Source organism: Pygocentrus nattereri, chromosome 4 (assembly GCF_015220715.1).
Source record: "Pygocentrus nattereri isolate fPygNat1 chromosome 4, fPygNat1.pri, whole genome shotgun sequence".
Taxonomy (NCBI): domain Eukaryota; kingdom Metazoa; phylum Chordata; class Actinopteri; order Characiformes; family Serrasalmidae; genus Pygocentrus; species Pygocentrus nattereri.
In genome coordinates this window covers 18,036,531-18,063,186 of record NC_051214.1, presented here as the reverse complement: position 1 = coordinate 18,063,186, position 26,656 = coordinate 18,036,531, and the positions used below count along the sequence as shown (strand labels likewise).

General features: G+C 40.9%; 1 protein-coding gene and 1 long non-coding RNA gene across 4 annotated transcripts in view; one reads left to right on the top strand and one right to left on the bottom strand.

Annotated features, from left to right (window-relative positions):
* Window positions 1-25,645, bottom strand: part of itpkb (inositol-trisphosphate 3-kinase B) — a 50,438-nt gene extending 24,793 nt beyond the window's left edge. Inside the window, exons 1-2 of one of the 3 annotated variants that reach the window (XM_017701043.2) lie at window positions 25,534-25,645; window positions 20,132-21,400 (exon numbers count right to left, since the gene is read on the bottom strand). In XM_017701043.2, the coding sequence (XP_017556532.1) occupies window positions 20,132-21,220 (1,089 nt within the window). In that variant the 5' untranslated portion in view covers window positions 21,221-21,400; window positions 25,534-25,645. Of the gene's footprint in view, window positions 1-20,131; window positions 21,401-21,492; window positions 21,517-24,045; window positions 24,424-25,533 lie in introns of those variants that run through there. The other 2 variants (XM_017701041.2, XM_017701045.2) reach the window with 2 other exon arrangements.
* LOC108429354 lies at window positions 24,475-25,918 on the top strand. Its single transcript, XR_001857999.2, has 2 exons — window positions 24,475-24,612; window positions 25,577-25,918. It is a non-coding gene; the product is annotated as an uncharacterized LOC108429354 (long non-coding RNA).
* The last annotated feature ends 738 nt before the right edge of the window (window positions 25,919-26,656 follow it).

Below are 26,656 nucleotides of genomic sequence, written 5' to 3'. Positions count from 1 at the left end.
CTAGTAAAGACCTGGATGCAGTTTGAGCAGCTCGAGAGAAGTTTGGGGGATGTATTTAAGGAAAAGTGACTATTGACTTCTAGTGTTTGTTAGCAATGTTCACCTCAAAGATTGAGTGCAAGTCTACAGAAAATGTGGAGAGTAAACATTTCTTGGCTATGTTTACTTCATGTCTATTATGTCAGGAGTAACTGGAACTTTGTGACTATTCGTTTAAGTCATTTTATTTTGGACATTTTTTTTTTGCATAATTTTTAATGTAAATCAGAATCGGCAAGTGAGTGCGCTCTCACTGCATTCGAATGGTGCTTCTACCTCTATACCAAAATATCATTGTACAGGGTGAGTCAAAAAGATTCATCTCATTTCAAAAAGATTTATTTCTCTTGTATATCATTACAGATCAATGCAGTGAACTGTAAACAGTTTAAATAAGAATAAAGTTTATTATGTGATTGTACATGGTCTCAGTCTGAACCTCCTCCAGCTGTACGGACGACATCAATGCCATATACTGGATTGAGCCTGTCGGGTGTCGCTGCACTCACGGCTCTTTCAGTGTGGAGATCATCCAGTGCTGTGGAACCGACGACGAACGCTCTGAACTGTTGAAGCTTCACTGCCCATGAAAATCACGCTTCACAGTTATGACGGGTTCACTCTTATTAAAGTGGAGAACGCAGAACGCTTTCTGCTCAGGGGTCTCATCTCCGCTCAGACTGAAGGGAGCCAGTCAGAAACTCTATGACCCCCTCTTACAATTGGATTGTGATTGGTTCTTCTGCGCCTCACGGTTGTAAAAATATGGTGCTTTGAAATCAGGTGAATGCTTTTCAATCTTCCTGTATAATTATGCATGACTCATTGAATAAATATTCAGAATATTATATTGCCTTTTGCTTTTGATGTAGTGCTTTATTTGACTCATGTTTTATTAACAGGCAGCTGATGTTTTGTTAAATCAGTTTTGCGGGTTTATTTTAGTTTAGAACACAGGTTCATCTGGGCAGGTTCATCTGACAAAGAGCGAATGATGTTATTTATATTGCAACTCCTGGCTAATAGAAACTCCTGGAAAGTTTAGTCAGCTTCATGAGTTCATTTAGCTTTGGATTTTAAAAAAGTGTTCTAAAATGGCTGTAAAGAATTTAGACATATAGTTCTAAAAAGAACATTTAATTTGGTATAGAACCTCTGCATGAACAGGTTCTTCACACATACTTATTCTTTAAAAGAAGCAACCACTCAAAGATTTTTTAGGTAAACAAAAGTGGTTATTCAGAGAACCCCTTTTTTGGATCTGTTTGTCACCTTTATTTTTAGAAGTGTAGTAAATAATCTGATCTTAGAAAATAGAAGTCAGTTATCAGTGTCATCTCGAAAAAAACCTGAAGTTTGGGTTTGCCTTCACGCTCGCACTCAAGCGGTGGAATGTGCTGTAATGGTGAGCACAGCAACCACAAATTACATAAAGAGGTATTTAACCGTGTACACATTACCTGGACCTTTGGTTGCTTGCCATATGGTTGCCACACTACCTGGACCTTTGGTTGACATGCCATAGTTAGCACAGATATTTATTAAGCATCAGAGAGCTATGGCGGAAACATGCTGCAGAAAGAAGATGCAGGGAACTCTGGAATATCAGGAATCTTCAGTTTTATATAGTAGAAAATGTCCTTTGACTCAGAACAGCCACTGAAATCTTCCCTTATTCACTACAATATCATTAAGTGATTGAAAACTAGTGCAGGTCTGTTTCATGTAGGTTTTATTGAATACTAATAATGTTAGATTTTTTTAAAGCTTTGTCAGGATATTCTGATTCTCTGAAAAGAACCCAATTCGCCAAATGTGTGGTCTGATCTTCAGAGTCTGACCAAATAAGACTGAGCCATAAAACCACTGCAATATCAGGTTCAGCTCAGTTTGGTCAGTTTTTTCCAGATCAGTATTAATGTTGTTTTGTTCCAGCCAGTCTGTAAAGCTTCTTACAGCCCGTTTAGTTTGGTGAATGGTATTGGGTTCATTTCTGGCTGATTCCAGGTTGTTTAGCTGTTCTTCTGTCACAACTGCTGACTGAAAAGCTGCTCAGTGGTGACGACCGTTTGGGAACTTAGTGTCGTCTCATCTTCAGAGTCAGACCAAATCGGCTGTTGGTCAGATGTGATCTTAAAAGTGTCCATTTTCTGTTTGTGGCAAAGTAAGAAGTAAAAATGTTCTAACGTTGAAAAGGCCTCTAAGTTTTATTATTTAAGTGGATAATTTACACCACCAAATTTCATATGTGCAAAGAGGCTTCTTTCCACTGGCACAGGATGGGTCTATGGACGTATATGTGGGCAGGGGAGATGGCAGCCTGTGCACTACAGTCTGTGCATGAAAGATACCACTTCAATGAGAAGAGTGACGTGAATCTTGGGGTCATCAAAGCTGCATCTTGCTACTCATTTCCAGGATTAAAACATCATCTTCTACACCTGAGTTCTCAGAAAGCTGGCAAAAGGAACACTTCACAATAATTCACACTAACGTGGAGATGACTTTCTTTCTCTTCACCCAAAATGCTAACTGGCAGTGACTGCAGTAAAGAACCCACACAATATACAACACATCACTAAATACACACAATGTACAGGGATATTAGTCACAAAGATGAGTGCAAATGAACCAAGTTTGTGGATAAATGTGATTCTATTAGAAGCATAAATTCAGGTGTTCACCCAGAAAAGGTAATATTACCGAGTTCAACTTGGGAAGTCAGAACTCGGAACTGCATCATTTTCTGTGCAATCGAGCTACAAAGTGGGAAAACTATTAAGAAATTAACCCTCGTGTGGTGTTGGTGTGTGTGTTACTCAGTGGTCTGGTGGACCCACTGCATTATTGTTTGTTTAAATCAATACAGTCATAACAATTTATGTACAAATACCAGATGTTTAATATATCACAGTGTCCAGCGTAGGGTTCTACTTTAGCAGCTGTAGCCAGTCAACAGCCTGGCCATGTTGTATACATACACACACACACACACACACACACAGACACTAACAGCAGGCCATGTAGGAGGAGAACAGGGTGAAGGACACAGCACCTCCACACTTTTACTCCCCGTGGGTTCAGCCCAGCACCACATGTGTAGTATTAATGCGTGGGGGGGTGAACAGAGTGAAGCACTGAAAATGGGTTATTTTATATGTTCTTCACAGAAAATGAGCAAAGACCAAGAATCTGAGGTTGAAATATAATAAATCTCATTATTTTTTCTTTCGGTAAACATTGAAAACGGGTCCCACAGACCTGAACATCACACAGGGGAATAAAGTGAGTGCAACATTAGTGATGCCAGATAATGATGTCAGTGCTACATTTAATATCCATGATGTATTTACGTTCTTAAAACAGTGCACTTTGTGGTCATGGGCGTTTTTTTTACATATGCTTTTTTACGTTTCCAGGTTAAAGGCTTCATTCAAACGGAGCTTATCTCTGCTGTCAGCACAAAACCGACAGTTTTTCAGTTCTTGACATAATTTGAAAATGCCTGGTGTCCTCTACATTGTGTGTAAATTCCATGACGAATAGACCAAAAGAAACAGCCCAAAATGACTTGGAAAGACGTCTGGTTCTATTGACTTACATTAACAGTAGAGTATGTTTTTTCCTTCTTCTGTTAAGTCACTATTTTAGAGATTTTAGTTTTGGTCCGACAGCAGCGATATGTGAAAGATAGTACAGGCCAGGTTGAATTTAATATACATAATTATACTAACTGGTAGCAGTTTTTTTTTTGCTTGTGAAGGCCAGGTTGAATTAGGCAAACGTGGGCAAACGGTTAGCAACTGCTTGGGATTCACTGGCACCCACGTCAGAGTTTATACATACAGCAGTCCCTGAAGGAGGTCAGGGGAACCCAAATGTCCTGACAGAAACAAAGAGGGAGCGCATAAATATGCACCTCACGCAGCTTCGCTACGAGCAGAAAATCCCCAAGGCCTTAAAAAAGGCAGATGCTATCCACTTCTCGCGAGTAAACAGCGGCTCATTAGCAGCAGATGGGTAATTTCCCTCTGTGGCTATCCCCTGTCGTGCTCTGCAATGGGGTGTACCACTCATGAAAAAAAAGAGCTTGAGAAAAGAAAAAAAAAAGAAATAAGGCCGGTGAACTTCCTGTCTGTTGCATATGAAAAGGCTCTCTCCAGCAGAGCTGTTGCAGCAAAGAAGCCCAGCTGTTTGAAGCAGGCATGCCTTGACGTCAGCTGGTCGCCAGGCAACCGTCAACCACAGGGGTGTTACATTTTCCATTGCTTGTAGTTTTCAGATCCTCCAGCAAAAAACAAGCAGCAGACCTGCCAGGCTCACTTGTTCTTGAGTGGTTGATGGTATCGACTTGTTAACAACTGCAGCACAAAACTTTTGCTGAGTTGTTCTCAAAAGCCACAGCATATGTAATAATCAGCCACCCATACTGGGCAAATACTTCAGCTCAAATAACGTTTGAGAACTCGAGAACTCCTCCGAGAGCTGACGAGGCCACTCCGCTGAGTTACCCACACATCAGTGCAGACGCCAGCAAATCAGAAGCCTCTCCAGGAGCTCACAGTGCTCACCAGAGGACACGGTCTCATATGGTATTGAAGTGAAATTAAACAGGTCTTCTGCAACCCAGAGAGGCCGTCTGACTTACACCAACCTTGGAACAAGCTCACTGTAAATGCTTCACCAAACCTGTTTTGAGTAGAAGGACTGCATTTCTGATGTTTCCACACTGAATGTTTTAAATGTTTTAAAGTTTGAAATAAAACTGACCGTTTTCTCCTCCTTCCGTCATGTGACTGGTAATATTAAAGAGCCAATAAGCAACATTTTTCTTAGATGTTATAACACACAGTCATAGTTCATTTTATATTTTTCCAAATTAATCAGTCTGTTTTTCTTTTTGTCAGACTGATTTATGTAGGATTGGCTTCTCTGCATGATGCCATATAACCTCAGTGTGAATTTGCTTAATTTACCTGACTATAACACAGGCTGTAGAGTGAACAGTGCATGTTAAACTTCTCTGACGTTTACAATCAAAAGTCTGGGTACCCTGGTTACATGGTATGTTTTCACCTATTTCTGTTTTTCTATTTATTTATAACTACGCATCCTCTAAAGAGAACACATAGCTGCACATTTTAATGCATAGTTACTGTTAATTTGCTGAATTTAAAAGATTGGGGAAAGAATTATGAAAAAATGGCCTGTGCAAAAGTCATGGCTCATTTTATTTAATATTTATTTTGTGTTTCATATTTTTGTATGTTAAACTCAGCAAATAAATTTAAAAATATGCATAAAATGTGCAAAAGAATTTTCGTATTTAATGTTTAATATTTTGATATGTAATTTTCTTGTACATGATATGATTATTTTCACTTTTAACAAAACTACAAAACGTCATCTGACTGAGGATGCTCAGGCTTTAGAATATGACTGCAGTGCATCAAACTTTTTAAAAGGTGAGGAAATTTTGTTTTTCCATGATATAGGAGTTTTAAACAAGATTTATCTTATGGTTTAAAAGACAAAGTTCTTGTTTTGCTGTAATAAAATGTAACACTGGTTTTGATTACATCTCCATGCACCAGAAGGTAGGGAAATAATATTAACCCCCTCTGATTTTTGCATATTGTTTTAAACTCTCCTATGAAGGCTCTTCATAGAACCCAATACTCATGTGTTTCATATCTAAATGCTCCATTATCTTCATCACTACTTTCCAAACCCGCTGCAACAGCTTCAGCAGCTGTAAATTTTCTGACACCGTTTCACACGAGTCTCCGATGTGGACTGAATGGAGAATGAAGGGTTTCCGGCATGACGGTCAGTCCTTAGAGATTTCCTAAGTGTCCGTCGGTCAGTTTCACTCAGAATGTAGATGGATACACGAATCCACCAGCTCCACACAGTGAGAGGCAGATGATGTGTATCTCAGCCCCTCTTCATAGGCTCATAACTCCAGATGTGAGTCTCATAGGATCTCGTGATGAGATGGAATGGAAAGGGCAGCTCTACAGATTCAGGAAATGTCAAGTCAAGGGTTAACCAATAATATATTTTACCTTCCCATCATACTTTCCCCTCCTGTCATCAAGCTAAACACAGAGCTATCTCAGAGTCCCTCCCTGATACCATGATTCACATGGAAATACGTATGGAAGGAAAACGAGCCATGATTTCGGAGTCACAGTGATTTCAATACGGGTCTAACTTCGTCTGCACAAGGCCAGTGTGGCAGTAAGCTTTTATTCCAACCAGGCTGGAACCTACTTGATTGAGTGACTAAACAAGCAGAATCAGCTGAGCCGGATAAAACCGGACACAACTTAAAGAAGACCTCAAGCTACAGGGAGGACTCTAAGCTATGATTCGACAGGACTGTTTTAGCCATACCTGCTCTCTGCGCCCTCATTTGTCAGCTCTTCTAATTGTGCTGTTTAACTTGTGCACTTGTGATGAGGAAATATGCACAGCAAACAAAACACATGTAGCCCCTGCAAACTGTGTCCTCCCACTCATCGTGGGCTGCAGCTCACAGGAGCAGACCTAGACATGCGCTTCAGAGTGCAGACTTTGATGAAGGATGAGGACAGGAAAGAGCACATGCCTTGCACCTCACACAAAAACTAGGAGTGAAAACAACCACTGCATCGCCAGTGCTTAGTCACGGAGCCTATTCCTGTTTCTTAAAGAAGATAATAACAATAACAAAATAATTCAAAATACTTCTACAGAGAATTATATCTATTTATACAACGGTTAGTTCCAACCACACAAGCTGATTGGCTGAGAGGCGTTCTAACTGTGCTGTTATTTCACCATAACATCACAGGTTTCACACAAACACTGTATCTCTCCACTGAGACTCCATTGCTAAGCAACGGCTTTCACAGCTGTAGGAGACGCTCAAGCCATTTGAATGTTTTCACTTCTTACTTTGCTACTTTGATTTGGTCCAACTCTGAAGATGAGACGACACTAAATTCCCAAACTGTCGTCACCACTGAGCAGCTTTTTAGTTGGCAGCTGTGACAGAAGAACAGCTAAACAACCTGGAATCAGCCAGAAATGAACCCAATACCATTCGCCGAACTAAACGGGCTGTAAGAAGTTTTACAGACTGGCTGGAACAAAACAACATTAATACTGATCTGGAAAAAACTGACCAAACTGAGCTGAACCTGATATTGCAGCAGTTTTATGGCTCAGTCTGATGGTCAGACTCTGAAGATCAGATGACACATTTGGTGAATGGTATTGGGTTCATTTCCGGCTGATTCCAGGTTGTCTTCTCAGTGGTGACGACAGTTTGGGAATTTAGTGTAAGGAGCTGGAGAACGAACTGCTGGCTGAGCAGCGAGTGGGCAGATCTCGTTACTCTGACGTAGCAACAAGCTGCTCGTTAAGGAACTATAATTTGGAGGAAAGAACTGAACATGAAAACACATTAAACGCCGCGTTCACGAGCCATTTTATTCATGTCACATCTGCCGCCTGCCATTCTCCTCCCCACCACAGGAGATCACTGTCTCCCGAATACTAGGCATCTCTTGATCCTTTGACCTCTTTAGTCTGCCATCTTGTGTATATATACCCTGCGTTTGCAGGTGGTCATTGCGAAGTCTTGTTTGATATTTCCACAAGTCTGAGCGTTTATGTTTATGATTTGGTTTTCTGGTGTTTTGACCTTGCCTTTTGGTTTGTTTTTGGATTTGTCCTCTTTGGATTTATCTGCTTTCTGTTGCCTGCTTTTTTTGATTTCTGACCCTCTGCTTGTTATTACCTACCTTGCATCAGGAATTAAATATGCACTTGACTCCTGCCCCTCGTGTGAAGCAGTTTGTGACAATTCATTTCTTACTGTATTTATTTAACTGTTGCATGAAAGTAATTGAACACCCGAGGAGTGTGTTACTGCCAATAACATCACGACTGTGATGATCTACGGCCACCATAACACACTCCCTCTGTGGTCTGTTGCTTAAATACGCACACTGTTTTACCCTGTTCATCAGTGGTCAGGACCATGCCCATACACCGACATTTTGGGTGCAATAAAAAGGGAAACCTGAAAATGAATTAAACTTAATTTCATTTACAGCACACAGTGGACATTCACATCCAGAGAGACTAATTAATCATTCACATGTACTGAAGTCTAAATTACACATTAAAAATAAACTAAGATGGCACTTCTACAGTCTAAGGGATAAGGGGCTAGAGCTCAAGCTTCCTCTGGGGTCTACCTCTGCCAGGTCAGGACCTCCATGTCGGTGTTGCACCTGATTCAGGTGGCATGAGCTATTCGGTAGTGCAAGCCCTACAGCTCGAACGCACTGGTCTAAGATAAGATAAGGTAAGATAATCCTTTATTAGTCCCACAGTGGGGAAATTCACAGTATTATAGCAGCAGCAGAGTAACAGGAGTAAGGCACTCAGTAATAGAAATGGGAAACAGTATAAACATTATCAACATTATAAATAATAAAACTTAAAGCTAAGTCTTTTAAAGCTAAGTCTTTTATACATATGTTTATGCTGCGGAGCAGAGCAGTGAGAAGCTTATACACACTTTCTTTTTTCCAGACAGATAAATGGTCAGTCACTCTGGTCAATATAGATAACATTCATAAAACTTCACCATATATTTGTTTATCCTCGACAGCATTCTGACTGGGCAGACCAGCCGGGAAATCTCTCTGGAGCACAGAATGTTTAACCAGTGTTTCGTCATGAATAAAATAAAGTTTTTAAAATGGCATTTTAAGTTTTTATTGATTATTTTTAATTATTTGGCCAGATTTTAATGGCTTATTTTAGCCATGTATTTTGCTGCGTGACTCGGGCAGAAGAAAACTGCATCTAGTCTATTCTCTAAACATCTCACTGCTTCAGTGCGGCATCTAAGACACTCTAGTGCTTCACACGCACAGCCTTTGTGAAAGCACTGACCAGTTAACGGGGTGTCAAAATGAAAAGCAAGACTTTCCATGTTGTTCACGCCATGCAGAAGTGTGTGAATTAGGGCTTACTGAGAAGGGTCTACCACCCAAATAATACCCATGTGTCATGTAGTGGTCCTGACCAGTGAAGAAAGAAGCAAATAAATTATGCAAAGAAATGAATGGTCTACAATCTGTGATTGTAGAACTACAAAGATGAGATGAGAGAATCCTTTATCAGTCCCACAGCAGGGAACTTCACAAAAAAGACCTGGCAAAGAATGAAAAGGTAAAAATACCTCAAAAAGAAGAGGAGAAAAATACTGAAACGAGAGGAAAAATCTCAAAGTGAGCCACAGCTGCTGCAGCAAGCTGCCCCCCTCTTGGATTTAACTACATCTGTGAGTTAAGATGATAAAGTGGACAGTAAGTCTAAACACGACATAGGTACCTAATGTGAGTGTATCTGCACACTATCATTGGTGTATTAACACATTAAATTTAGGCAATATTTAGCAAGCTGGTTTAACATGTAAGGCATGACATATTTGGTACACTAAGAATATCATGAACGGCTTTTACCTTTCAGCCTTTTTTCAGCTTGTTTTTTGGGCCTGTACACAGTCAAGGGACTTTGCAGCTGCAAAACAGTTGAGGCAACAATGTGCACCCTTTGTGCCGAGAGCAAGGCCCTCTGTCTATTTACTTGGGTTACACTTGATACTTGTTACAACAAGTAACCACAAGCCTGTAGCGCCTTTCTGCAAATGCACACTAAGGCAAACACATACACCAGCCAACACACACACACACACACACACACACACCAAGGGCTCTTCTCGCATCTCTTTGCCACAGGAAAAGGAGACACCATTACTCTAAACATGCTCACGACGGAAGAGGTAATGTACTAGAACTAACACTTCGCTTCTCTACCCTTATAAAAGCCGGGCTTCTGCAGTGGGGTCAGTAAAGTATCTTGGCAGAGACATCAGTCTCATTATGTTTCCTGAGATACGTATATAACCCAGTGTGTACATATTTTGGTCCAGCCTTGGCTGCGAAGGCCCCAAGTCTGTCCCACAGAAAATGTGGCCTGTGCAAAAATAGTCAGTTCCACCCAAACAGTCAATTCCACAGACAGGCCAAACGGTGTTGGCTACGCATTTTGCAAACACACTAAAGGAAGCACAGCTAAAAATTTCTTCATGTCATGACGGGCATTAAAGGACAAATATCAGTCTGTCCTTTCTGGGGTATTTCTCAATAAAAGATGTTTACTCTTGTGTGGTGTTCAGGTCTGTGGGACCTGTTTTCAATGTTTACCAAAAGAAGAAAAAATGTAATTTATTATATTTCAACCTCAGATTCTTGGTCTTTGCTCATTTTCTGTGAAGAACATATAAAATAACCCATTTTCAGTGCTTCAATCTGTTCACCCCCCCACACATTTATATTACACATATGGTGCTGGGCTGAACCCACGGGGAGTAAAAGTGTGGAGGTGCTGTGTCCTTCACTCTGTTCTCCTCCTACATGGCCTGCTGTTAAGAGTGTGTGTGTGTGTGTGTGTGTGTGTGTGTTTGTGAGGGTTGACAGCATGGACAGGCTGCTGACTGGTTACAGCTGCTAAAGTAGAACCCTGCGTTGGACACTGATATTTTAAACATCTGATATTTTAAAAAATTGTTATGACTGTATTGATTTAAACAAACACCAATGCGGTGGATCCACCAGACCACTGAGTAACACACACATCAACACCACACAAATAATTCAGTCATTCAGGGTGGCTTGAGATAAAAAAAACATACCGACTCGGATTTCTTTACAGTGGTGGTGACCGTAACAAATTTTATATATATATATATATATATATATATATATTTTTTTTTTTTTACCTATGCGCATATCTAATAAAGCCATGATTAACAAAACACACTTCTGTAATCTGGACCAATGTCCCACCCACAACATTACAGGATTATTTGAATTGTGGACCACATGTTGAGTAAATACTATCAAACACTTGCTTGTGAGAGACACGAGGATGAAGATGTGTCTTCACTCCCACCGGGGGAAAAGTCAGAAAATGTTGCAGTTGAAAGATGCAAACAGCTCAAAGCACTCGGTCATGACATTTTGCTCATTGTAGCCAGACAAAGTGACCCATGCAGCTACCTAGAACATCACCTTTTTCTGGTGTGAGTGAGGTTTCAGTGTAAATGAGCAGACATGATGCTTGGACCCACACGGATCCTTTGGCAGTTTGAATGTGTTCAGAACATGTGGAGTGCTGCTTCAGTGGGTCAACAACACAGATAGAAAAGCAGGTCTCCAGAAAGCAGGTAATTATTTGTAAAATTATAATTTATCATTTTATGGTTACTAAATAACTTAGGAACAATTTCTGGTCACTTTCTTTTCTATTTTCACTCATCAAAAGTACAGACAGCTGCAGTTCTACATATCCAAAGATCCCACTACTCTGCTGAGGATAAACAAGCCAATCAGAATCACTGATAACTCAACATGTCCAATCACTGCTTGGTATCACATAAATACATTTTGTTTGAACAAGAAAATAAACATGTTGTTGCCTTTTACAAAGTAATGGCAAGACGCTTGCTGTAATATTTTTACTGTAACACATTTACATGTTTATGTATCTTGTTAGTGTATACTTTGGCCTTTCACATTCAATTAAGTCAGTGACTCATACTGCACATTTGTTTACACACAATATAAAAATTGTGTATTTATTTTGCATTTATCTGTTTAAAGATTACTTTAAAACACTTTAAGTTATTATTTTTGCAACCTACACTGTCCAAAGCTCAAAGCATTTTATTTTTATAATGTTCTAACATTCATTCAATGTAAATTGTGAGTAAGAGTTGCGTTATTGTAAATTATTACACTGCAAAAAAATAACATTTTGGCCCTGAAAAAAATACATATCAGATAATCCCAAATCTACAAAACAAACAAAGCAATTTTATATACTATCCAAACCCACTTGATGAACCGGCACGAGTCTTCTGTGTTTTTATATGTAAATCTTAAAAGAAAATATTTCTTTGGGGGCTATTTTGCCTAAAAAAATACTTTTAGAGCAAAACTTGATTTCAAAGCTATTGTGCAACAATATTCCAGGCATCAGACATACACAATAATTTTGTTTTCACAATTTAAGATCTGTAGGGCATTAAAAGCTAAATAAGACATCTACTCTGTGAACAATTCTGACTTGAGGTGACTTGAATGACTTTGTATCTTAACTATTTAATCATGCTGAAATTTAGAAAAATCAGTGGAATTCCCCTTTAAGGTTGCAGATGTTTTTATATGAGGCTAACGTGCCACGTTTTCCAATGGGGGTAAATGACGCACAGAAAACAAAACTATTTTTTCTGCCACTTCATAAACGCCTGACTTGTTATTGTATCTACCATCTAAAATTCGCTGCCTGGTGCTGTGTCACTGTCACTCGGCCAGCCTTCATATCTTCACCATCACAGCTGCTGTTACATATCCGCACAACTCTGATGGGCAGGACAGTGTAAACAGTGATGTAGTGTCACATCACTAACACTGAGTTTCTGACCGATCAGATGTTAACAAACTAATTTGACTATAATCTGTCCACAGTAGAGTAAACTAGGCAGACTGATGGCAGATTAACAGTGAAATCTGCCAGTAACCTTCAGCAAAAGGCTTTCAGTTTAATTCTTTACTGGAAAAGTCAACAAACAAAGCACAGAGTATGTTACTGAATGCCTGTTACAACTTCAAATGTCTGTGTTTCAACAGGAAATTGTTTATAAAGAGTAAATATCGCTGCTGTCTGAAGAAAATCTGACCGTTTTCCAGTTTCTGACATCATTTGAAAACAGCCACTGTCCTTTATGTTGTGTGTAATTGTCATGATGAATGGACCAAAAGAAATGACCTAAAATGACTTGAAATAATTGTGGTTCCATTGACTTCCATTAAAAGTAAAGTAGTTTTTTTCCTTCTCCTGGAGAACTCATTGGATATACAAGGTTTTCTTGCAACAACAGCAATATAATGAAATATAATGTAAATATAAATTTTTAATTTAAAAATATATTGTAAATATATTTAAAATCCCATTGGGATAACCTGCCATTATCTTAGCTGCAGAAAATATAGGAAAAAATGAACAAGAAAATGAAATGAACATGTTGCTTTTTACAAAGTAATGACAAGATGTTAACTGTAATATTTTAACTGCAACACATTTACAGGTTATGTATCTTGTTAGTGTAGACTTTACATGGTCTTTGCATTGTGTGTAAATTTCATGATGAATGGACCAAAAGAAACGGCCCAAAATTACTCTCATAGGAATTTTTGGCGAAAACTGGCATCATCTTAGCTGCGGAAAATAGAGGAAAAAATGCTACTTACAGTGTAAAATAACAAAACTAACTAACTTTGAAGACAGAGGTTCTCACTATTCTGTGTTCCGCTGTAGCTGAAGATGACCAAAACATAACAAATTTTAAACCTACCAGGTTTAGTAACCATTCAGATGAGCAAGTAACCATTCAGTTAAATGGCCATATATAAAATGTGCACAGCGCAAAAAACACTCTATCCTGAACTAGTAGCCTGTCACTATGTTTTAAATGTGATGCCTATTCTCTCTCAGTTGTGTGTGAAATGCATTGACTGTATGAAGCTGTCAACAACAAACCTGCATCATCATAAAGAGCACTTTGTGAAATGAAATATTTATGAATTCATTTTTGTGAGCCTATATTTAAAAAACACATTTATTCGTGTTTATAGCCTGACTTCAAGCAGAAGTAGTAAAAGCTGTTCAGGGAATCCTGACCGTGTTTAGACTGAAGCAGCTTACAGGAGACAACAAATTCTGCCATTAGCAGTCATACAACTTTTGATCCTCTGCCTCAGTGACACTGAGTGCCTTCATTCAACCTCGTAGCACAATGAGTGTGAATGCGCTTTACATTCTGATGTACATTGCTATTATTATTTAATCACATTGATTCTGCACAATAGCGAACGTCGCTTTTGCAAGAATGCTTTCTGTTTGTTTAAAGGAGAAGTTTGTTTAAAGGAGTTTGTAAAATGGGCTATACACATCATTATTGTGATACATTATGTCACAAAACACTTTTCTGAGAATAACGTGGATATCATTGTCACTTAAAGAACACTTAACCTAAATAATAAGCCCTGTTTAACTGGATTTAGCGCAATGCACTTTGTAAAATATTGAATAAAAATGAGAAGTATGTTTATTATCATCATATTATTTTATATGTGGCATTGCATGTTCTATTTTATCATTTACAAATTATTAAATATATATATAATAAATATATATATATAATAGTAATACTATATATTATGATGCATAATGCTGTTGTCAGAACAAAATCTTGTATCTCTTAAGTGATCACTTTACATGAGAAGGTAAAAACATGCTTTACTTTTAATGTAAGTCAATGGAACCAGAATTTTTCTCAAGCCATTTTTGGTGGTTTCTCTTGGTTCATTCATCAGAAAATTTACACACAATTTATAGAACAGCAGGTATTTTCAAATTATCTCAAAAACTGAAAAACGACAAAAAATTGAGAGGCAAGGTTTTGTTCAGACAGCAGCGATATAGTGTATCGCGAAAATGTCTTGAAGTATTCTGCTATAATATTTTTGCCATATTGCCCACACCTTTTTAGTCAGACAAAAAACTATAAGTGTATCCAGTCATTCTGATATCCAACAACCTTATCACACATCACATTTCATTGGCCTATCGTGCTGCCAATACCTGGTATTGGATCAGTGCCACCTCAAGCTGTAACCACTGCTGAGCTCTCCATACTCGCAGCCCCACCCACTCCACTGAGGCAGCCAATGAGAGAAGGTCATTAACGTTCACACAGTAGTGACTGGCTAACAAAAAATAACTGACATCCTTAAAACACCATAGATATTGCATCACCTTTCATTTGTTAAGAGCTGAGGAGACTCGTCCAGGTGCATTCCACAACTAAAAACCACAAAAACCAACCAAGTAGCTTTAGGGCAACCTCCATAAGCAGCTCTCTCTCTCTCTCTCTCTCTCTCTCTCTCTCACTCTCTCACCCCTCCTAGACTCATTCAGTCTCTTACTCTCCCCATCACTTACACACATACACATTCCAGTCTGTCTTCGAAAGATTATCAAAGTATTACTAATTCTTCAAAGTATTAGGGTGCATTTAAATCAAGCTGCTCCTCCCTGAAGGCCAGATCTGCTTCATTATGCTTTCCATGGCATGAACCAAAGCTCGTCTACAGTGTGCAGCGTATATCTGCGAAGTCCGCAGATATTAAACTAGACCCCATGTGTCAAATATGATGCCCGTGGGCCAGATCAGGCCCGCCACACAAGCATATCTGGCCCGCAAAAGTATTTTAATTTTCTATCAATATTAGCTCATTTCACAGTGCACTGGACTACAGTCCCCAGCATGTACTGCAACGTAATGTGTGCTCTGACTCTCCTACCCCAACACCAGTCAATGCAACAGTGGCTGCACCTCAGTTCTACACAATTTACACTTATCACCAAACAACTAACTGCAGTTCAGCCCATATTGATACTTACCGTCAGCTCAGCAGCTCAGAACCTGAGCCCAAGTCTTAATGAACTTGCAGCAAAGAAAGGACATCAGGGATCTGTTCCAGCTGATAGGTGGACGTATCTCCATTTTTGTTGATTTTTATTTTTCTACACCATTTCAACACTCCAGCCATCCTTTAAACTGTGTGAGAATTTCATGATGAACGGACCAACAGAAATGACCCAAAATTACTTGGTAAAAATTCTGGTTCCACGGACTTACATTAAAAGTATGTTTTTTCCTTCTCCTGTAAAGTTATCATTTTGGAGATAGGAGGTTTTGATCCGACAAGAGCGATATTTTGAATAAACAGTGGTCAGTTTGGTTTATAGAAAAATGTAATTTAAAAATGCAACAAAACGTGTGTTATCTGGCCCCTGGATTCATTATTTTTTAATATGGCCCTTTTGGTGTTTGAGTTTGACTCAGTATACACAGCAATAATTTTTGCACCAAAGTGGAAAATACTTTGTAACTATACTGAAATATTGTTTTGGGAGATTTATCCTTACTCAAAAAACTCAATATAATATAAGCCCTTTGACTCAATTACGCAATTACAAAACAAGTAGCAGTAATAGAAGTAGCAGTAGTAGTAGTAGTAATGGTAGTACTTTAGTAGCAGCAGTAGTAGTATTAGTAGTTTTAGTAGTAGCAGTCGCAGTAATAGTAGTAACAACAGTAATAGTAGTAGTAGCAGTAGTAGTAGCAGTAGTAGTAGTAGTAGCAGTAGTAGTGGTAGTAGCAGTAGTAGTAGTAGTACTAATAGTAGTAGTAGCAGTAGTGGTAGTAGCAGTAGCAGTAATTTTAGTAATAGCAGTAGTAGTAGTAGTAGTAGCAGTAGCAGTGCTTTTAGTAGTAGTAGTAATAGTAGTAGTGGCAGTAGTAATAGTTTTAGTAGTAGCAGTAGTAGTAGTAGCAATAGTAGTATTAGTAGTAGCAGTAGTAGTTTTAGTAGTAGTAGTAGTAGTAGTAGTAGTAGCAGTAACGGTAGTCTTAGTAGTAGCAGTAGTAGTAGCAGTAGCAATAGTTTTAGTAGTAGCAGTAGTAGTAGTTTTAATAGTATTAGTAGTAGAATTAGTAGTAGCAGTAGTAGTATTAGTAGTAATAGTAGTTTTAGTAGTAGTAGTAGTAGTAGCAGTAGTAGTAGTATTAAGGTTAAAATATCGCTGCTGTCGGAACAAAACCTCTTATCTCCAAAATGGTAACTTTACAGGAGAAGGAAAAAATATTGAAATTACTTTCAATGTAAATCAATGGAACCAGAATTTTTTCCAAGACATTTTTGGTTGTTTATTTTGGTCCGTCCTTCATGAAATTTACAAAGAATATAAAGGCCAACATGTATTTTCAAATTAAATCAAAAACTGAAAACTGACAAAAATGAAGATGTTATGGAGATTGACAACAATGATATTATTATTATTATAACATCAAATCATATCAGCGTGAACTAAAACCATGCACAACAATGCTAACTTGTCTTTGCGTGAGGAGCAGAACTGCCTACTAGTCCACATTACACCAGAGGACACAAGTTTCAGCAGGACAGAGACTGAGTGAGGAACTCAAGTGCAATGCGCTGGTTATGACACACATTATCATATTATGTGTGCACACAAAGTCTATCTAGTGTTTTAAGTTTATTTTGATTTTACACAGCAGTTATTTTGAAGCAAACAGTGCAAATCATAGATTGACTTCAACTGATTTCATGAAATTTATATACAACGTAAAAGGCAACAGGTGTTTTCAAATTATGTCAAAAACTGAAAAACATCAACTGTAGATATACAATGTTGTCTTCCTACAACAGCAATATGTATATATACATATGGATCATGTTATTGTGTGTTTACATAGACACTTTCTTAACTGCTTTAATTGAGTAAGATCTTAAAAAAAACAACAATCTTTTCACTCAAGTGTAATATCTCTGGAATTTTACACCCTTGCTTTGTACATAATTTCAAATGAATAGGATAAAGTTATTTTCCTCCTAAAAACATCAGAGCACTTCTAAATCAGGCTTTTAAAGCACTTTAGGAGTTGAAGGGATTCTTTAACAAGTGCTGAATGCTTAGATGTAATTACGGCATAGCCGTCCACAACATAAACCTAAAACTGGTGTAAAGTCAAGCCCAGTGGAAAATTTTGCGGGTCACTCGTTTGACCAAAACCACTGATAACACCAGTTTACGCCACTCAAGTTTTCCGAAGCCCAAGAGCAACCCGCAAAAACAAAAACCACACAGCCGAAAGCCGTGAAATAGAGATAGATGAAAAGAAATCTGTCGGCCTGCTGTGTTCACTGAAAAAGCCTTGGATCATGTTGAGCAGAAAGGAAACCAAAGAAAAATGCTGTGACATATAACAGATAAGGAACCTCTTACTGTGGAAATAACCTCATTATAGTGGTGGAAAATTGCCTGTGTGTGAAAATAATTTGCGCTGCCTGATCTGAAGGGGCCAAGTCACTTTCAGCGCTCATTCATGAGTGAAATAAAAGCTTTTAAAAGATGACCAAGCAGTGCCGTCTCAACTCTGAAAATATCTGCACTAGCATAGCTCAGTTGTGAGGAACTGTCTGAATAAAGTAACAAGAGAAAGACGCTTCACCATACGGAGAAAAGCTTGGCCCCCCGATAAAGAGATGAGCGCTCAAGCCAGGAGTGTGGAAAGTACAAATGCTTTGAATTCTTGCAGGCTGGACTATTTTTAGGGAGAACTGAGACAATGAAGAAAGAGTCCTGTCATAAGAACTCCAGGATCTGTTCTTCACAGACCTTCCCCAACTCTGCTTCCATGCCCAAGGGTAAACAGCCCCAGGTGTGGACATGATTAACTGCTATTAACTGGATGTTTATTAATAATTACAGCACTTTCAGGGACTAAAGCACCAGGTGAACACCTGTGTGACTAATGACATGAGCCGAAAAGCTCTTCTGCATAAATGTAAACGTTCTCAATCTTCAAAAATCCACAAAATCCAATGCTTCACCCTAAAAAGTGGCTCTGTGAAAGGCTTGCTTACAGAAACATGTGGGGCAGAGATTGCATCACTTTTCAAGGCTACTGAGTGATCTTGGCCTTGTGAGCACTCGGCGTGTATACACAACCTTTTACGAGCACTGTGGCCCTCGTTGAGAGCATAAAGGGATGCTTCTTGGTGTTGTCATGAAACAAACGTCCCATGATAGGCCTTCTGGCGGAGGTCCGATGCGGCATGCAGGGCCACATTATTCCACTGGAGGACCGCAAGATAGCCATCGCTAAACAACGGAGCTCTCTGTGACAGCAGCAACATGTGAACCACAGATTCTCTCAATAGTCCGGCCAATGAAACGTGCCTTGGAGAACGTGGGCTCGACTCCCTCTCGACAGGCTTGCACCAGTGATAGAATCCAATATCACAATGCTTTGCAATATATATAAAGGTATCAGGCAATATCTCAGCATTTTTCATCAATATTACATATATAAACTGCGAATATGTGCAAATTTAAAGATTATGACCCCTGGTTCCTATTACCATCACTGTAAAGAAAATCGTCGGTGAGTTTCTCTACACTGCACTATTTCACGTTAAACCAATCTGAATGATTTTGTTTATGTAAAAGTTGGTGGAGTTCCCCTTTAATAAGTTTACCATTAATATAATTACTGACTTACTATGAATGTCTTATGAACCTGACATGGCTTCAAAACAATCTGAAACACCCAGGAACCAGGAAAGTGCACAAAATAAAATAAAAAAACTAAAATAAAGTGCTTGACAACAGGGACACCCCTTTCATTATGTTTATTTATGTATATATTTTTTAAAATATCACTAAAACTGAAAAGCGAGATCAGTGCACATATATGTCAGGGTGTTCCGGTCTAGACGATACACAGCCCAGCATTACACACAACTATACAACAGGTCTGTTGAAATAGGAAACGTATTAAAGGCCACAACACATGCACTTTCTTCTTTAACAACTGGATGATTTGTTGGCAAATTACCCATAAAATAGGTTACATGAGACCCAGGCCCACTTGTTAACCTTGTACTGAGCTATTTGTTCCTGGATCCGCCTTCATGCTCCACTTAAAGGGCGGCCAGCTAAAGTCCAGGAGAAAAGTCCCCGCAGTCTGACAGCGGGACACAGAAGTACCTTTGTATGTGAGAATGTCAAGCGTTACTCAAGGAGAATACTGACTAGACAGAAACAGGAACACTCGGCTTCAGTGCAGATGCAGTGAAGCAAAGCTTACATCAACATGCCAGCCTTTAACGGAGGAAATGAACTAAATTTTCACTCTCAAATAAAATTCATGAAGAAGAAAAAGTGCTGGGCAGATGAAAAATATAATGTAGGCCAAATTCTAATGGAAAATAAAGGTAAACATGTGGTATGACGATAGTATGACACCTTGCTTGGCTTAGGTGTTAAACCCAACCCTGCAGCAGAAAAACACCAGAGCTGGACTCACCGCTTTCTGCTGTGTCTGTAAGAAGGCTGGAGTGCGCTCCGGGTCACTGGAGATGTCGTCCTCCGATTCCTCCCAGGAGGAGGAGAAACCTGTGGAGGAAGCTGACGAGGAGGAGAGTTTCCGCTGGGCTCGGGAGATCTGCGGGCTAACCTCAGGCTCCTGGCCCTCCCCGCCGGCCTCCATGCCGTGGTCCGTCACTATAACTGCGGGGATTGCGGCCACCTCCGGGCAGCCGCCCTCTTCCTCTCCCTGAGGCTGTGCTGCCACTAGCTCAGCCCTGGCCTCCGTCAAGCAAGTCTCAGTCCATGTCTCAGATCGCTCAGAGGTGGCCAAGTCATTGCTAGGCTCTTGCGAGCTGCTGGAGAGGCTGCTGAGAGGGCTGTCAACTCCGCTCCAAGTTCCCTCTGATTTGCTCCACTGCGGGCTGCCCTCTTTCATGTTTGGGTAGCCCGTGTCGTTCTCCTCTATGTGTCCCTCTGGCTCACGACAGTTTTTCCCATTCTGCAGCTCCTTGGGGATCCCTGTAAGGTGGTCCCTGCACTGTTCATCCAGAAAGATCCCCAAGACAGGGACAGGGCACAGCACGTCTGGCTGAGGGAGGGGGACACGGTTTGGGCTGGCTCGCCTCGGAGGCCGTGGGCTCCGATGGGGCTCCCTGCTCTGAGCCCGAGCAGATATATGCGCCTCAAATAAGTTCACCTTCTTGTTCACTTCCACGTTCTGTAGCTCGCGGCTGCGCTGGAGCTGCTGAGCGGCACGCCGCCCCGCCTCCTCCAGGTCATCCTCTGGACTGGACCCGCTCAGTCGGCGCACCCGCGTCCCCACGTTCACCCCCAGTTGGTCAAGCGGGCGGCACGGTGAGCGTGCCCTTGAGCTGCTGGAGGAAGTCGCCACCGGGGGAAAGACAAAAGCCATTCCAGAAGAGCCAGGGCTCAAGCTACCAGGGCTGCAGGGGCTGCCGCCCAGCAGTGGGCAGTAAGTGGTGCGGTCCGGCACCGGCAGCACAGGCCTCCCAGTCCGTGGGCTGCTCTTATCAGTCAGGTTATTGGGGTTCATCATGATCAGGCTGTTCAGGGCATAAGCAGCCATAGTAGCAGGCTGGCTCTGTCCATAAGTGCTCCCATTTAGGCCTAGTCATCGACACTGCACTGGCCTCTGCAGCCAACCATCATGAAGTCGGGGTTACAAAAAGTGGACTCAGATAGCAACACAAGCCGGTGTGCTTCATTCAGTCATTGTATTCCCTGCTGATACATGAATCCAGGGAAGCTGTTGAGAAGAAAAACAAGGTTATTATAATTTCACAAGATAGATTAAAAACACAATTTGGATTCAGAAAGTCCCTGCGATGGACTGGCGACCTGTCCAGGGTGTATCCTGCCTTCCACCCGATGACAGCTGGGATAGGCTCCAGCACTCCCCCGCGACCCTGATGGAGAAGGATGGATGGATGGATTCAGAAAGTACTGAGAGTGGACCAGAGACCAAACGTTTCCAGACTGCTAGCTGCTCAAAGAACTTTATAATTACTACAAAACCAGCAACTCAACCAACAATACAAATAACAAAGGTCACTGTCTATGACTGAATGATTCATCATTTCTCTATGAGCTGCCGTTTAAATTATATCCTACATTATCCACAGCTGTCTTGGGTTTTAAGTGCAGAAATGTGTAAAACAACAGGTCTGGATCCCAATTTAAAGAAAATAATCACATTTAAAATCCCAACTGCAATACTGGCCAAATTACATATTTTCCAACACATATGTATTTCCACAAATCTCTCAGCCCTGAAATAAAAAAGATTTAAGCAGTAAAAAAGCTGGTATCAAATATCTACAAATTGAAAACAAACATACTCCACAGACACTCCACGAAGGTAGATCCTCCCAAAACCCCTCAGGAGTCACACCGACTCCTGAATCTCATCCTAAACAGCAATTCACCCCCTAAATATCGGAGGTAATCGGCCATGCATTGCTAAATCAGTGAAGGAGGAGGTCCTCACGTTTCAGAGCCGCAGTCCGGGACATGTTAAAACATCCTGATTGTTGGCAAAAATACACACAAATCTCTCCAAGAACTTTTTGAGCAAAAATATTAATAAAACGCTGAAGCCTCACAAGAGGAAAATGACATCAGACATGCTTTAATACCTTTAGCCTAACAACTGCAGGCTACCCAGCCAGAAGCTTGATGAAACTGAGCTACACATACAGCATTAATTGCTCCTGAGTTACGCCACACCAGAGGAAATGTCACAAACCACCGAAGTGATTAAGAAAAACTGTGAGGCCTCGGCTCCACTGACGCCAAACATTCGGGGATTAGGGTTGAGGCGAAACGAGCCAAGTGGAACCCATTAGTGATTCCCATTTACGGGAAAAAAGTCAAGACGAGGAGAGATTTGAAATTTGATTAACTGACACCCCTCATGATCCGTCATGGATCACAGGAAGCACGAGGAGTCCTTTATACAGTCTCGTTTAACAGGGAAACGTAGATCCAACACCCATTCAATCACTCAGATGTTATGAATTGTGGCACATGCTGTGTGGCTTTAATACAAATAGGGTGTTCGTCCTAAACATGTGTTGAGGCTGCACACTTGTCAGCGAAGGCGAACGCTTCCAGGGAACCCGAATGGAAAATGGCATTCAGCAAATTAAAAGCAAATCTGATTCAAATGTATAGCCCACAAAGACTGAACCTGCAGCCCTGGCACTGCATACAGCCCATAAGCCCAAAAGCTCAAAACACCAAGCAGCCAACGTCTTACACTGCATGGCACGCTGGCAGCATATTCGCCCATATGCCGTGTAATAATTGCCACCTCAGCCCTTTAAACAGGTTATTCTCACAAATCTAGAGTGCACTGTTAGAAATGAAGGTTCTGTTCAGGTCTGTTTTAGTTCATCAAGGTACAAACAGTGTAAATGTTCCCTCAAAGGTTCTACAGTGCTTGTAGGGTCTGAGTGTGAACCTTAAATCAATTTCTCCAGGTGAAAAGTTGGTAATTGTACCTTTTCATAACCGAATGTTTTAAAACAGAACAGTAGAATAAAAGCCTGGAGGCGAGGCGGGGTGTGTGGAATCAGTACAGCTTAGAACATATAATTTCAGCGGATTATGGTTCAGTTACATTCCCTGACTAAAGGTTCTGAGATGGACCCTTGAGGGTCCCAGCCCAGTGACTAGAGGGGAACCACCCCAGAGAGAGTTTAGTACCCCGGTTTCTGAGAGTGTACAAAAAAGGGCTAAGCCTGACAGAACGCTGCTCAGATCTCAAAAAGGCTGCCTCACATCACGCTGCAAATGTACTGCTACACTGTCAGAAGCTGGACTCACCATTTAGGACTGAGCAGTATATAAAATAATGCAGAGAGACTCCATAAACACGTGGTGATTCTCTGACCCGAGGCAGGGGGTGTTAATATCCTACCTCCACCAGCGAGTGTGTACAGCATGAATGAACTGGCGCAGATGAATGCAGAGAGTTTCCAGTTTCAGAAACAACAACGTCTGGCCTTTTTTTCTCAAAAAACGTGCGGTTCGAAGTTTGAAAGAACACAACATTCGATGCCCACCTCGCCAAACACATTGGGATACAATAAGAACAGAAAGCCGAAGCAGTATTTAGGAAAATATACGGCGTCTAATGTTGCTAATAATATTTTTATGGATTTCTTAAGTTAGAGTGACGCATTATCGCTTTATTACACGAAAGTTTCACTATTACATTGTCATAAAGCATCTATTAACTTAGTTATCGACTTCAAACTCTCGACTCGACGTCTTAGTTTAAGCAGTGGCATTTTCCGCATAAAAGACACCCCAAAACGACTCGTTTCTGTCTTAAAAGTGCTGGTTTGGTCGTTAGAAGCTGGAGAGGAGTCAGAGAAAGAGACTCACCGTGTTTTTGGACCCGTGTGGAGCGTCGGGTTAGTGACCGTCAGTCAGTCTGGGTGGTAAATAAACACGAGCCCAGTCCTCAGTCTGAGCGCCGTGCTTCGAGCCTTCGCCGCGGACTCGCTGAGGGTTCAGCTCACTCCAGGTCCGGTGGTGTGAGGCAGATGTGTCGCTGCGCTCATCGGTTCGCTTCGAGCGCTCGGCTGCGTTTGGTTTAACGTACAAAGAAAGAACGCAGGAAGGAAGTTGAGCTGCCAGCCGCTGTGAAGGCAGAGCAGCGTCTCTCTCTGCTTTTCCACAAACACCGGCCTCGGAGGGAAGAGCCTTCAGCTCACAGCTCGCCCAGCTCTCACACAGCTCACAGCGCACGAACTGAAACTTAAAGGGACACTTTCCCTGCCCGGGTTAAGCCCGAGTTTACACAGTTAGTGCTGAGCTATGACTGTCCTGCGTGGTTCCCTTCAGTCCTCAGTGGTGCGACTGATCTGAAAGCATAACCCAGAATGAGCAACCTTACTTTACCTCTATCACAGCCTGTCTAACTCATCTAGGCCTTCTGTAGGAGTGCAGGTATGGAAACAGCTTTAATGTTCAACTGAAGAGTAGTAAATTCTTAAAAATGCAATTCAGATGTAAACAAGCCCATTCAGAAAGGGGTGGATGTGAAATGGTTGGCATTAGCTGTTTATATACATTTTTGAAAATCCCTGTTGGCTTTTATATTGGGTGTGAATTTCATGATGAATGGACCAAAGAAAACAACCCAAAATTACTTGGAAAGACGTCTGGTTCCATTGACTTACATTAAAAGTGAAGTATGTTTTTTTCGTCTCCTGTAAAGTTACCATTTTGGAGAAGTTTTGATCTGACAGCAGCGAAATCTATTGTTGTTTTTCAGTTGTTGACATAGTGCGAAAATGTCAGTTGCTCTTTTGTGTGTGAATTTTATAATGAATGGGCTAAAGGAAACTAAATTGGTTTTCTTTGGGAACTATTTTGCCTTATAAAGCTGCATGTTCTGTTCTGCATTAAATAGGTTAAAAAATGATGCTTCAGGCCAAAGTTTTACCCCAAAACTATAAAACAAAGCTGCCTCAATGGCATCTCGGGCATCAAGCCATGATCACGTAATCACTTAATTAAAAGATTTTAGAAGCATTACACTGTTTGGACTTCTGGTTCCTACCACTGTTGTCTCTAAAACAGTACATTTCACATCAGACCACACCGAAGGACTTTGTTTACATCCTAATAATGTGTTTATACAGACTTTTTGATCAGTCAGTGGAAGTCCCGCGTTCCTATTAGCCAACCAAGACATTATCACTCAGGTGCCGTGATATTGATTACATGATTACCTTCAAATGATAACTCGAGTCAGTTCCTGTCAGTCGTTTGTCAGTCAGAAGTCGATGAGCAGTGGAAGCCTGATAACAGTGCTGTATGCATTGCCTGTGTTCTTGTTGGTGATGTCAAAACAGAGGTTCTTACCTTAAAACCAAGATGATATCGCTTTGTTTTTGTTTCCCCTCAGACAAAGGAAATGTGCCACCTGGGTGACTTAAGTGAGTGGAAAATACCCTGCTGTAGTGGCCACTCTGATTTGAATGAGACTGAATGGCTGTTGGGTTAGTATGAAAATGAATTTTCCATGTCCCAGGACGGGGGCCATGACCTAAGTGCAGACTCAGCGAGGGGAAGGTCTTCTGCCCTCAAAGCACAAAACATCCCTCACCAATGTTTCCAAGAATTTCCTGTATTAGGCCAAATGAAACAACTAACTTGGCCTTCAGTGAGGACGTCTCGTATCTCCACGCTGACAGCTTTAGTGCTGACCTTTTAAACCAATAAAACTAGATGACGTGTTGGGATCGTCTTCCAGTTCCTGAGTCTTTCCTTCGGTCAGTCATCGGCAACACATGACTGTCATTCAGTAAACGCTTGACTGTCTATGCTTGCACAGAAATTGGTTACACCACAGAATAAGCTCCCAGCGATGAGCCGCACCGAGGCGGTCTTTTAGCTGGAAGCTGATGAAGTTTAGATAATGACAAATCATTTGTGGTTTTTCCATCACCGTGACTAAACAAATTCCTCTGCTTATATATGAAAATGCCTTAGGACAGTTTAAACGAGAGGGAAGGAAAGTCATGGCCTGTTTATTAAAAGGTGAGCTGTTGGGAAAGCATTGCATTATATTTGCTGGGATTGCCGCCTCAGGCTGTATGCCTGGTTTGCCTTTTCATTCACATGTGATACTGATGTTTAGCCAAGGTGTGCCCCTCTCCAGAAAAGCAGTGACCACTTCTTCAAACATTGCAGGCAGGACATGAAGTTGGGACAGAGTAGAGGAGTGATGCAATCAGGAATCCACCGAGATAAAACTCAGGCTGAGGTGTGTGGAGCAGTAAACAAGCATTGACACACTGTGTCGAAGTTCCTGCCGGTATGGATGATGGACAGGAGTCAATGGCAAAAAATGGTGGTTCACATGGACAATCCGTCTCCACTGGAGTCATAAACAGGCTTCTAATAAGGAAACACATGAAGACTTGAAGCGCTTGGACAATGTTGGCTTCCACAGATCGTGGACGCCACCTGCTGGTAGCCCTGG